The sequence below is a fragment of the Phocoena sinus genome, chromosome 20, assembly GCF_008692025.1.
Source record: "Phocoena sinus isolate mPhoSin1 chromosome 20, mPhoSin1.pri, whole genome shotgun sequence".
Lineage (NCBI taxonomy): Eukaryota > Metazoa > Chordata > Mammalia > Artiodactyla > Phocoenidae > Phocoena > Phocoena sinus.
The window spans coordinates 27,254,423-27,267,243 of record NC_045782.1 but is presented as its reverse complement, the minus strand read 5'-3'; the positions used below and the strand labels follow the sequence as shown (position 1 = coordinate 27,267,243).

At 46.2% G+C, this 12,821-nt stretch overlaps 1 protein-coding gene across 4 annotated transcripts in view; it reads right to left on the bottom strand.

Moving 5' to 3' along the window:
- Positions 1-4,508: 4,508 nt before the first annotated feature.
- The window catches only part of SCPEP1 (serine carboxypeptidase 1), a 48,687-nt gene continuing 40,374 nt past the window's right edge, over positions 4,509-12,821 (bottom strand). For all 4 annotated transcript variants that reach the window (XM_032615904.1, XM_032615903.1, XM_032615905.1 and 1 more), the window contains one exon: positions 4,509-9,679. In XM_032615904.1, the coding sequence (XP_032471795.1) occupies positions 9,617-9,679 (63 nt within the window). In that variant the 3' untranslated portion in view covers positions 4,509-9,616. The remainder of the gene's footprint in view (positions 9,680-12,821) is intronic.

The window sequence follows — 12,821 nt, the reverse complement described above, 5'->3', positions numbered from 1 at the left end:
GGGGGGTTTGGAGGGTGCTTTCGATGGCAGGGGATTGGCCTGGGAGCTCAGCAGGCTCCCCAGGCCCAAGTAAACAGGGCAATCACCCTCTGCTCCTCTCCTGCTCCTCCTGGATGGCTCCTCCCACCTGCCTCTCCTGATCCCCCCAGCCTCCCTCCTATGCCCCCAGGACCTACGTGGCCTGGATGGGGCTTTGGAGTGGGGGTACCGGCCTGGGAGCTCAGTAGGCTCCCTGGCCCGAGTGGGTCAGGCGATCGCCCTCCACTCCTCTCCTGCTCTTCCTGGAGAGTCCCTCCCATCTGCCTCTCCTGATCTCCCCACCCTCAGTGGCGCCAATCCTGTCTGGCCTCCACTTCTCCTCCCCCCTTAGTCCCCCTACATCCTACCGGTTCACTTTGGCATTCCGCCCGTCTCCTTGGGCATCAGAGTCTCCCACCAGCAGCCAGCAGGTGCCCTAGTTGTGGGGAGATGCTAACTCCGTGTCTTCCCACACCGCCATCTTGACTCCCTCTATTTTATATATAGTAGTGTGTATATGTTAATCTCAAGCTCCTAATTTCTCCCTCCCCCCAGCCTTTCCCCTTTGGTAACCATAAGTTTGTTTTCGAAGTCTGTGAGTCTGTTTCTGTTTTGTAAATAAGTTTATTTATGTCATCTTTTTAGATTCCACGTATAAGTTATATCATATGATATTTGTCCTTCTCTGTCTGACTTCACTTAGTATGATAATCTCTAGGTCCACCCATGTTGCTGCAAATGGTGTTATTTCATTCTTTTTTTATGGCCGAGTAACAGTCCATTGTATATACATATCCCATCTTCTTTATCCATTCCTCTGTCGATGGACGTTTAGGTTGCTTCCATGTCTTATGTATTGTAAGTAGTGCTCCAGTGAACACTGGGGTGCATATATCTTTTCAAATTATGGTTTTCTCCAGATATATGCCCAGGAGTGGGATTGCTGGATCATGTGGTAGTTCTATTTTTAGTTTAGTTTTTTTTTTAAACATCTTTATCAGAGTATAATTGCTTTACAATGGTGTGTCAGTTTCCATTGTATAGCAAAGTGAATCAGCTATATGTATACATATATCTCCATATCTCCTCCCTCTTGCGTCTCCCTCCCACCCTCCCTATCCCACCCCTCCAGGTGATCACAAAGCACTGAGCTGATCTCCCTGTGCTATGCGGCTGCTTCCCACTAGCTATCTATTTTACGTTTGGTAGTGTATATATGTCCATGCCACTCTCTCACTTTGTCCCAGCTTACCCTTCCCCCTCCCCATGTCCTCAAGTCTATTCTCTACATCTGCATCTTTATTCTATTTTTAGTTTTTTTAAGGAACCTCCATACTGTTCTCCATAGTGGTTGTACCAATTTACATTCCCACCAACAATGTAGGAAGGTTCCCTTTTCTCCACACCCTCTCCAGCATTTATTGTTGCAGAGTTTTTCATGATGGCCATTCTGACCTCTGTGAGGTGATATCTCATTCAGAAGGGCTTTCGTACTGGCACACTCTGCCTACAACCTGCTCGATTACCTATCCTACAGCATATATAGACCTCCATAAAGTGTAACTAACCTTGCAACAGATGGCCCTAAGTCAGGGGCACATTTCCTTGTGAGAAATACAATTCTTGTTCTTGCTATCATTGAAGACGTTGCTCCCAAGACTTCTGCAACAGTGAACTACATCTGCCAACAAAGTTGGAAAGAGAACAGCACAAATGAAAAGGTCAAGTTTTTGAAACGAGAAAATGTGGCATATTTTCATGCACAGATACGGCAAAAAGTGGGTATCACTGAATGGTGAAATCCCAGTCAGAGCCAATGAGGAAGACAAGCACCTGGAACAAAGCAAACTCAAGTGCAGCTCAGGGACTGCACGATTTGGAAGAGGTCCATTGTGTTCATTCCTCATTCCCGCTCTGGAGTGCCACTCAGCCAAACAACTAGCGAACACTGAAGGCCTACCCTGTGCCAGGGCCCCAGGAAGTGATCACTAGAAGACTGAGGATCACAGAGTACGGGTAGAGGGCTATGAGACTGAGTAAGGGGGCTGCTAACTTCCCAGGGGAATCAGGGAAGGCTTATGAGAGAAGGTCAGGTTTATGCTGAAACCTGAAAGATGAGGAAGAAAGTAGCTACGTGGGGAGGGGCAGGAGGTCTTTCAATAAGAAGGACACATGAAAAGTCCAGTGTTGGGTGCTGAAGAGTGGAGAGGGGAAAGGCTTCTTCCCTGTTTCTGGCTTTAAGTCTTCCTGAAGACTCAGAGCTCTTGCCTCACTTTAATCCTCCACAATGAGGAAGGCTGAGTTATCTGATGGGTATCTGTTTTGTGGCAGTCTCAGCCTATGGACAGTGATGCTACCTATCTGCTCGGAATGTCTGCGGGCACTCACCTGGGCCCCTGCTACCTGTGGTGAGCCTCCTCTTCCCCTACTGGAGCCAGTGTTGTGGCTGGATTAGCTCTTGTGGTTCTGATCATGATTGCAAGATGCACCTCACAGCAACCCTCAGGGAACTTTGAAAAAGCAAGGTTGATTACTCACAAGCCCTGGAGGGTACAGGCATGCCTGGGGCCTACATACTGAGGTCATGGCCAAAGAGAAAGAGAGTGCATACCTGATTTCTGCCTTTACTGGGGTGCCTAGAGTTTCATGAGTTCACTCTTTATTGGTTAATTTAGAACACAGGATTGGGAATGAAGGAGCAGGAAGGGAAAAAGCAGGATCACTCAAGCGGTCAGTCATCTAGGTCACCCAGGGCTTTCTAAAGGGGGAACTTCACAGGTGCAGTGGCCTGGCTCTTTATGTACTTGTGTAGCTGGCAATGTGCTTATTCAATCGAAAGTTTAATGTCAGGCACCTACATTACAATCAAATAAGCTAATTGTCAGGCACTTCCACTACAATATCATCCAAAGTTTAGTGCAGGAAATAGAAAGCACTGTAGATATTTTGGGTAGGAAAGGATTTATCAGTATCAGTGCTCACTACTTCATTGGAAAGACTGGAAGGAGGGAAGAAATGGCTCGAGGATAGGGTCTCCAGGGGTGAGTCCAAGAACATGGAAGAACTCGTCCACTACTGTAGCTCCTACCACTGGAACACTGATTTAACACAGACCACCATAGTTGTAAGTCAGGGACCAGGAGCCCTCAGGCAAGAAGATGCCACCCTAAAAGATCCTTCATACACAGGAAGAATGGGTCCTGGAACGTTGCTGCTGAAAAAATCTCATGATTTTACAACCTGGCTTGCGAGAAAAACAAAACCAAACCAAAAGGGCCACCATCTAATATCCACCTTATTTACAACACGAACCCTAGCTACAAAGGCATCTGTGAGTATAGTTTGGGCTTTCTGACCTCTGCACTCTGGAAGGTGCCTGTGAGGGTGGACTGGCAAGCTAATTCATAGTGTTCATCACACTGGGGCACAGATGGTGGTCTACATTTCTTGACTGGGTAGAGCCAATCTAGCATGAATGCTGGCTTGGGGGGATTTGGCTTTCTTTTTCCCTCTCTACCAGGTGAAGCAGGAGGCAGTGTCTGCCCTACACACTGTCCCTTTCCCTTGGATGGGCTGGTCCAAGGTCAAGACTGGGTATTTGCAATTAGCAAGTGCATTCTGGTTCACACACTAAGCTACGTCTTCCAGTTTATTTTGGTTTTCTTATCTGCTGACTTTATTGTGTTGTTTTCAGTTGTTTCAGAACTTGGGTAAGGAAGAGGATACAACTTATAAGGCCCTCTCCAGGAACCCAACTTCTAATAGCACTGCAGTGAAAAGAGAAAGGGGTAGAGAGACACCAATGAGGCTGAAGAGGGCCCTGATTCTATTAGGTCTTAGGGTCTGGTTAAGGATTTTGGACTTGAATCTAAGGCCATGGGGAAGCCCATTCTTCCACCTCAGGAGTGTGAGGTGTGAGAAGAGCCTGAAAGTCTACACAACACCATACTTTCTCCTCTGACCCCTCTCATGACAAGAAGAGTTCTGAGGTGAAGAAAGACAGAGGGAGGTATGAGAAAATGAGTGCTGGCCCACCTGGTAGACAGTCTCTCAATGGCTCTCAGCGATGTCTGCTTCCTGTATTCATGCCCTTGTGTAATTCCCTCCACTTGAACGGGGCAGGACATACTGACTTGCTTCTTAAGAATAGAATAGGCAAAGGTGATAAGATAGCACACTGGGATTCGGCTATAAAGGACGGTGACCTGTACCTTGCTCACTTTCTCTCCCTGATTCTTCTCTCTCACTTTGCCTCGTCATGCGCTGCCCTGTGGAGAGATTCACATGGCAAATAACTGAGAGAGGCCCTCAGTCCAACCGCCTGTGATGAGCTGAGTCTTGCCAACAATCTCATGAGCGAGCTTGTAAGCAGATCCTTCCCCAGTTGAGCCTTGAGATGACTGCAGCTCTGGCTAATAGCTTGATGGCAGCCCCAGGAGAGACCCCAACTTGACCTACAGAAACGATCAGATAATAATGTTCTAAGTCACTACATTTCTGGGTGATTTATTACACAGCAATAGGTAACTAGTACTAATCCATCAAATAAGGAGTCCCTAGGTCTCTCCGGATTTTGCTTCTTACCAAAGTGGTTGGTCCAAAAAAACAAATACACAAAAACAAACAAAGAAAAGAACCAAAGTGATTGGTCCATCCTGCAGCAGGGGACCATAACAAAATCTAGGTGCCTCTGCCATTAGTGAATAAGGGCCCCAAGTAAGGTTCCCAATACAGACAGTCCACGACTTACAATGGTTTGACTTACAATTTTTTGACGTTAGATGGTGCAAAAGCAATATGCATTCAGTAGAAACCGTACATCAGATTTTGAACTGTGATCTTTCCCCGGACTGCAACACCTGGTACAACACTCTCTTGTCACGCTGGGCGGCAGCAGCCACAGCTCCCTGTCGGCCACATGATCTTGAGACGCTGACAACCATTCTTTCACTTTCAGTACAGTATTCAACAAATTACATGAGATATTCAACAGTTCATTATAAAATAGGCTTTGTATTGGATGATTGTGCCCAACCGTAGGCTAATGGAAGTGTCCTGAGCACGTTTAAGGTAGGTTAGGCTAAGCTAGGTAAGCTAGGTAGGTTAGGTATACTAAATGCAGTTTTGACTTATTTTCAACTTACGATGGATTTATCAGGATGTAACCCCATCAAAGTCGAGGAAGATCTGTTCTTATTGCTCAAGATCCCAGCATCCACCTCCCTTAGGCACCTGAACAACTAAACAGACCATATGGACCCACAACATCCAATCTTCCAGAATAAGAACTAAGGGGACAAGCTAAAAATTAACCAAAAGAACAGGATGGGGAACGAGATTATTCTATAACTACCCTCATTCAAAGATAAGTATACGTAAACAAGCAAACACAATAAACATGAAAAAACACACACACAACCAACCTCAACTAAAATGGAGGAAATCAACACAAAATACAAAAGATAGATGAAACAGATGAGAAACATTCTTTGGAACGTTTGTACTAGGAAACTCTAAACACTTTGCTTCCCTTCAAGGAAATTAAAGCAAACACTGAGTTCATGAAATAAGAAATTAAGAAACAGATGAGAAGACAACAGTTCACGAGGTGAAACAGCAGCTGGCCTAACTAGGAAAAATCAATTTCCATCCTCCAAAGGTCATAGAATCTCCAGTCTTCTAGGCCACTCTAATCAGAAACATAGCGGAAATTTAACTCTGGAAAACAGAGTTTGGTCAAGGCAAGTTGAAACATTACAAAGTCTACAGTCTACCCCTTCTCAACTGGCCACCCACATGTTGCCCGAAACACCATTTAATCTCCAAATAAAGACAAAAACAAAGCTATGCTTCTGCTTAACATGACACACTACCCCTCTTACAACCAAAACCGTTCTAACCTCATCCCCAGGAGAGCATCAAGGTCCCTTTTTCGTCTTTGGATAACATTCATTCTTTTCCTAGCTGATTCACACTCCTGTTTCGACATCTTGTAACTTAAAACACTTACATATAAAGTGATTATGAACACATCTCAGGTTAGATGATAGAGATTGAGAGAGGAGATAAAAAATTTTTGGTTAATATTTATTCAAATATAGTCACATCAAAATAAAGAAGAAATACTTTAAACTATTAGAGTCCTCATCCTACAGCTGGTCACAAGGCCACAGCTAGTATTTATAACTATCATCATCTACTGCTCATTCCATATTTCTTTTGCCCTCAGCAAACACCTCCGTTGTCACAGTTCCTTGCCTGGTGGAATGACTCAAGCCCTTGGTGAAGGATCTGGGACATTAGCAGTCTAAACTCTGTTGTTGTAGTTTTCCGCTGATTTTTGTTTGCTTGTTTTATTGACATATAGTTGATTTACGATGTTGTGTTAATTTCTGCTGTACAGAAAAGTGATTCAGTTATATATATATATTCTTTTAATATTCTTTTCCATTATCGTTCATCATAGGATACTGAATATGGTTCTCTGTGCTATACAGTAGTAGGACCTTGTTGTTTCTGTGTTCTCCATTGATCTTAATCAGAGGATATGGGAGTACTAAGAGGTACCCCAAAGGGTCTCCTGCAGTACCCCTTCTTACCCCCACCGTGCAGCAGCAACCCAGTTTCCCCTTGATAGTCAGGTCAATCACCCCAGCCAGTACTCTGCCTATTGATTCAGTGCCCAAAGAGGCCAGATGGCAGCTTCAAGTTCCAATTTAATGCAATCTTTGCTGTGTCTCCTTGTGAAAGCATTTCTCCAAGATCTCTACACCAGCAGATGCTAAAACTGCAGAGATGGGAAGCAAAACTTTGACTATTGGATCATTAGGGTTAATACTGAGAGGATGGACTTTCATATTTTTCCCTTGATTCCTGAACTTCTGAATCCAGGGTATGGGAGAAACATAATGCTGATTTAGAGAATTTACCACAAACCGGAGGACACTGCCCCAGCCCTTGCAAGATGTCACCACCTATTCGGCAATATAACTGAATCTTCAAAAAGTCATTCAATTGTCTGTCAAAGCAGTTGCTTCGAGATGATGAAGACTAGGGTTGGAACAGTGAATTCCAAGAGCATGAACCCACTGCTGTATGTCATTTGCTGTGAATACCATGATGGTGGATGAGACATCCTGTAAGGCCACAGGTGGTAGTTTTGGCAGAAGCATTGTGGGCAGGGAAGGCAAATCTATGTCCAGAGCAAGTGTCAATTCCAGTAAGAGCAACTTGCTGCCTCTTCCAAAATGAAAGTGGTCCAGTGTAATCAACCTAACACCAGGTAGCTGGCTGATTCCTTGCGGCAATGGTGCCACATTAGGGGCTCAGTGCTGTCTCCTGCCGGCAGGCTGGGCACTGAGCAGCAGCTGTAGCCAGGTCAGTCTTGGTGAACACATGTTCATGTTGCTGAGGCCATGCATAGCCTCCATCACTGTCACCAGGGCCACTCTGTTCACAAGTCCACAGGAGTTGCTGGGGAAGGGGGCTGTCTGATGTCTACCAAATGGGTCATCCCATCCACCCGATTATTAAAACCTTCCCCTGCCCTTCAGTGAGCATTCACATGGAACCCAAATATCTTCACGCTGTGCCAATCAGAGAGCTCTATCCTCAGACCTCTCTCCTTCAGACCTTTCGATTTTCCAGTTGTGCTCCTTCCAGTTCAACGACCCAACCAAACCATGACTCGGGGCAGACCCTTTCTTCTGGCCATCTCTCTTTGCAGGCAAAATAAATAGGTGCACTCTCCCAGTTCTGTCCAGTAGGAGGATTTCCCTTCACCACCATCTTCCAGGGCTGTCCCAGGGAGGAACTCCAGTGCCAAAGTGGTCCTCTTTCAGGCAATGCATGCATATCACACAGAACCATCTACAAACCAAGCCTGGGACTTTTCTTCCTCAGTCAACACATCACAGGGAATCCCATGAAGGCATGCGTGTGGATTGAGAGAGAATACAGTGTAGCAGGAACAGGGGCCTTAGGCAAGTCTGGGAATTTGCTATAGGATCTTAGGGCAAGAGACTAACCTCCTCTGACAGGGATGGAAGGGCTGCTCCCAATGGCAAAAAAGCTTTGAGGTCTCAGGTTCATTGGAATCTGCCCATATGACATATCCTAATGTTCAAACTTTCACTCCTTCCCCCGAAATACCCTAACCTCTAACAAAAAGACTCTGTGAGGTTGGGAATTCAACTTGTGCTGTAATTCAACGTCCAAAGGACTCTTAAGACCCAGTAACTAGTTATACTCATAGTTCAATTTTTTTCCAGCAAATGACACCTGGCAGAAGCAGCAGGAGAACGATAAGCATTGGTGGAGTCCGGGGGGCCCAGCACAAGCCTCTGGCATTCTTCCCCATCCACACAGGAGTACAGGAGCCCTCTCTTCCCAACAGCAAACCAAACTGTGGGGAAAGCGTGGAGCACCACCCAAGGAAGCCTGTTTTAGTCTCAGGTCAGAAGGGGCTGGTCACGTAGGCGTAACCTGTTAGTAACTCTTTCCTCACATACTGCAGGACGAGACTTTGGGTTTGGTTTTCAAAATCTCAGCCCCACAACTACAGGAAGTGGTATTTCTTTCAGGGCTATCATAGAAGCTATCAGGTCCCTTGGCAGATCTTGAGCCATGAATTAAAACTCTAAAGTCCCGAACTCATCATTTTAATTTTAAAGAAATGTTACAATTTTTTAACTGAACAAGTATGCTTTTAGGAAATTATTCTAAGAAAATAATAAGGATGTGTGTAAAAATGTAACTAACAGGATAAATCACCAGAGCACCGTTTATAAAAGCGACAAACTAGACACTGCTTATGGGCAACACTGGGCATTTGGTAGGTAAATTATGGTACATCCATAAAATGGAATGCTCAGCAGACATCATACTGATGTGTGAACAAAGTAGACTGTGAAATAACATAGCAATGATTGCGTTTTTTGTGTAAAATATATATGTATACACAGCAAAAAAAGATTTGCAAGAATAAACACTTAAGTGGTAACAGTGCTTATCCGTGGGAAGGGAGCATATGAGTGTTCATTTTGTTCTTTGTTTGCCTGTATTTCCTGCTTTTTCTATAAATCGCATAATTTGCTTTTGTAATAAGAAAATGTTAATCTATTTCAACCCTTTATTTTGATGAAAACAAATCCAATTTTTAATTATTTATTTTTTGCGGTACGCGGGCCTCTCACCGTTGTGGCCTCTCCCGTTGCAGAGCACAGGCTCCGGATGCGCAGGCTCAGCGGCCATGGCTCACGGGCCCAGCCGCTCCGCGGCATGTGGGATCTTCCCGGACCAGGGCACGAACCCGTGTCCCCTGCATCGGCAGGCGGACTCTCAGCCACTGCGCCACCAGGGAAGCCCCAAATCCAGTTTTTTAAAACTTAGTTTTCAGAAGCAGAAATGATTTCCAAGTTGTCACAGAGGCACTGATTTTGTTCTCTGTCGAAGCTGATGGGACCCTTCACAATCACAGCCAAGTGAGGTTCTCCCCGAGTCAGATTCAAAGGGAGAAGAGTGGTTCCTACACCTTCAGGGTGCTTGCTTCGGCTTCCGTGGCCCAAGGCCAAGCAGCTCACCTCCAGCCCAGGCCATCCTATTCCTGCTGCGTCACCAGCCTCATCATCTGCAGAGCCATGTCCCCTTGGTCGGAAGGAACCTGGAAGCAAGCAGTGTCTGCGTTAGCACTCCTGGTTCTATGCCTGGAGCTGGGGTCAGGGCCGGCATCCCGAGACCCTGCTCCCAGGAAGGGGGCCAGCTCTGTGACAGCAACCTGGGAGGACAGCTGCACTTGGGTGCCACTCCTTAAAAGAGCGTCCCTTCTAGGGCTTCCCTGGTGGCGCAGTGGTTGACAATCTGCCTGCCAATGCAGGGGACACGGGTTCGAGCCCTGGTCTGGGAATTTGCTCCCACATGCCGCGGAGCAACTGGGCCCGTGAGCCACAATTACTGAGCCTGCGCGTCTGGAGCCTGTGCTCCGCAACAAGAGAGGCCGCGATAGTGAGAGGCCCGCGCACCGCGATGAAGAGTGGCCCCCGCTTGCCACAACTAGAGGAAGCCCTCGCACTGAAACGAAGACCCAACACAGTCATAAATAAAAATAAATAAATAAATCTAAATCATATGGGCTTCTAAGAAGGCCTCTGCTTAAAAAAAAAAAAAAAGAGCATCCCTTCTGTGAAACGACCCTACGTCTGGGCCCCCACCTGCTGGGCTGCAGGGGTCTAGAGAAGCCAGCATTTAGGAAGGAATCTCCTATTCCATTGGGGCTGATCTGCTGATTTCTTTCTTTCTTCTTTTGTTTTTTTGGCCACACTGCATGCAGGATCTTAGTTCCCCAACCAGGGATGGAACCCTTACCCCCTGCCGTGGAAGCGTGGAGTCTTAACCCCTGGACCACCAGGGAAGTCCCTGTTGATTTCTTTATAAGGGCTGTGCTTATGTTACTAGGATCCAGCCTGTTCAAGGAAGAGGGAAGACTGTAAACATTTTAAAGGATTCTATGTGTAGGAAGGGTCCCAGAGTGGAAGGGAAACTAACAGCAAATCTGTAAACCAACAAGACCCTTTGTTCGGGGTACCCCCGCTTTTACAGTTATTCAACTTTCTGTTTTCCTGTAAGATTTTCCAAATAATCCTTGTAAAAAAACTCCTTCCCACACACCATCAAAAGGGGGAGGGGCAGAGGCCTCAGTCTGTCCTCCACAAGGATGGCGGTAGAGTAGATGGCTCCAAGTTCTGAAATTCTGCGGCTCCACGATTCTCTCACACCCCTGCCGACTCTCCTGCCAGGCTTGGTCCCCAGGAGGCATAGGCACGGTGGGGTATGCCAAAATGACACTTAATCAACTAAAGAGGAAGTGGTTGGGGGATGATTTAATAACAGTCTCCAACAGCTATTTTAAGGCTGCCCCAACTGATGCCTTGTTCTATGGGTGACAAACCAACAGGAAACGGGCCTGAACTCCTCACACCAGCGACAGCCCACAGCTGGTTCCTCCTGCCTCCCCCTCCTCTCTGACTCCGCAGAGACCCTTTCTTGGAACAGTGTTCTGCTCTAAGACCTCCTACTGCCTTTTCCCAGTCAACACCGAAGGTACTCACAGCCATGACAAAATGCCTTTTTAACCCTGTGTCCTGCTGCCTTGTCCACTGTCTCTTCGGATCAAGTTTATTAAAAGGGTGGGCTACTACTTCCTTCTGGTTTCTTAAAGGAAGTTGTCTTCCATCTTCACTGCTCATTCATTCACTCTGTCCTTTCCGTGCTGGCTTCTGAGCCTGCCGACTCACTAAACATGCTTTTGCCACAATTACCACCAACGTTGGTGCACCCAAATCACTGCTTACGCCTCAGTCCTTTATCTGAGTTCTTGGCAGCATTCGACACCACTGGCCCCTCTCTGCTTTGGGGATGCCCTGGGTCTCCCTCCTACTTTTCTAGCTGTTCTTTACTCAAGTCTCATTTGAGGGTCCTTCTTTTTCCTCCTGCCTCTTAAATACTGGTGTTTCCAGGGCCCTGACCCTGGCTTTTTCCATATTTGACTCCCATATCTCTATCTCTAAGGACAAACATTTAACTCCAGACCCACAAATACACAGTTTATATAGTCAATTGCCTATGGATAGCCCACTCGGCTGGTCTATCGAAAAACAGTTACCAAGTCCTGCTTATTCTCCCTTCTAACATCAAATTCCTCTGTATGTCACCCCCGCCAGGATTATCATAAAAGCATCTTAGATCAGCTCTCTGCTCCAGTCTTGTCCCATGCCCTCTACTGCTAGAATGTTATTTCTTAGACAAATCTGGTAATTTTACTCCTTTGCTTAAAACCCCCCAGTGGCACATCACTGCTTTCAGGGTAGGTCTAAGCTCCTTACCAAGGCATGCAAAGTCTCCCTCTCCAGCCTCATGTCTCCTCAGTGATGCGGAGACAACCCTCCGAGGCCGCAGTTGCCTGAAGGCGCCTCTGGCCTTGCATGCACTGCTCTCTTTGACCCCACACCTTCTCCTCTTTACCCAGCTAACTCCTGCCCATCCTTAGGGCCTCGTCTTTGACCCCCAAGCCTGGGCTGGGCCCCATTCCCAGGGCCAAGCCCCATCGTGGGATGTCTAACCCCACGTTACTAGAGTCTCTGCCTGTCTGCCGTTCTGGTCCATGAGCTCCCAGAGGACAGAGATGGTGTATCATCCATCTGTGTACTCCCAGTACCTGGCACAGAGATGAGTAGTTATGAGACACTAAAATGTTTGCTGTTTATGGTTTCCTTTGCTGTGCAAAAGCTTTTAAGTTTCATTAGGTCCCATTTGTTTATTTTTGGTTTTATTTCCATTTCTCTAGGAGGTGGATCAAAAAGGATCTTGCTGTGATTTATGTCATGTAGTGTTCTGCCTATATTTCCCTCTTAAGAGTTTGATAGTGTCTGGCCTTACATTTAGGTCTTTAATCCATTTTGAGCTTATTTTTGTGTATGGTGTTAGGGAGTGTTCTAATCTCATACATTTACATGTAGCTGTCCAGTTTTCCCAGCACCACTTACTGAAGAGGCTCTCTTTCCTCCACTGTATACACTTGCCTCCTTTATCAAAGATAAGGTGACCATATGTGCATGGGTTTATCTCTGGGCTTTCTATCCTGTTCCATTGATGTATATTTCTGTTTTTGTGCCAGTACCATACTGTCTTGATTACTGTATCTTTGTAGTATAGCCTGAAGTCTGGAAGCCTGATTCCTCCAGCTCCGTTTTTTGTTCTCAAGATTGCTTTGGCTATTCGGGGTCTTTTGTGTTTCCATACAACTTGTG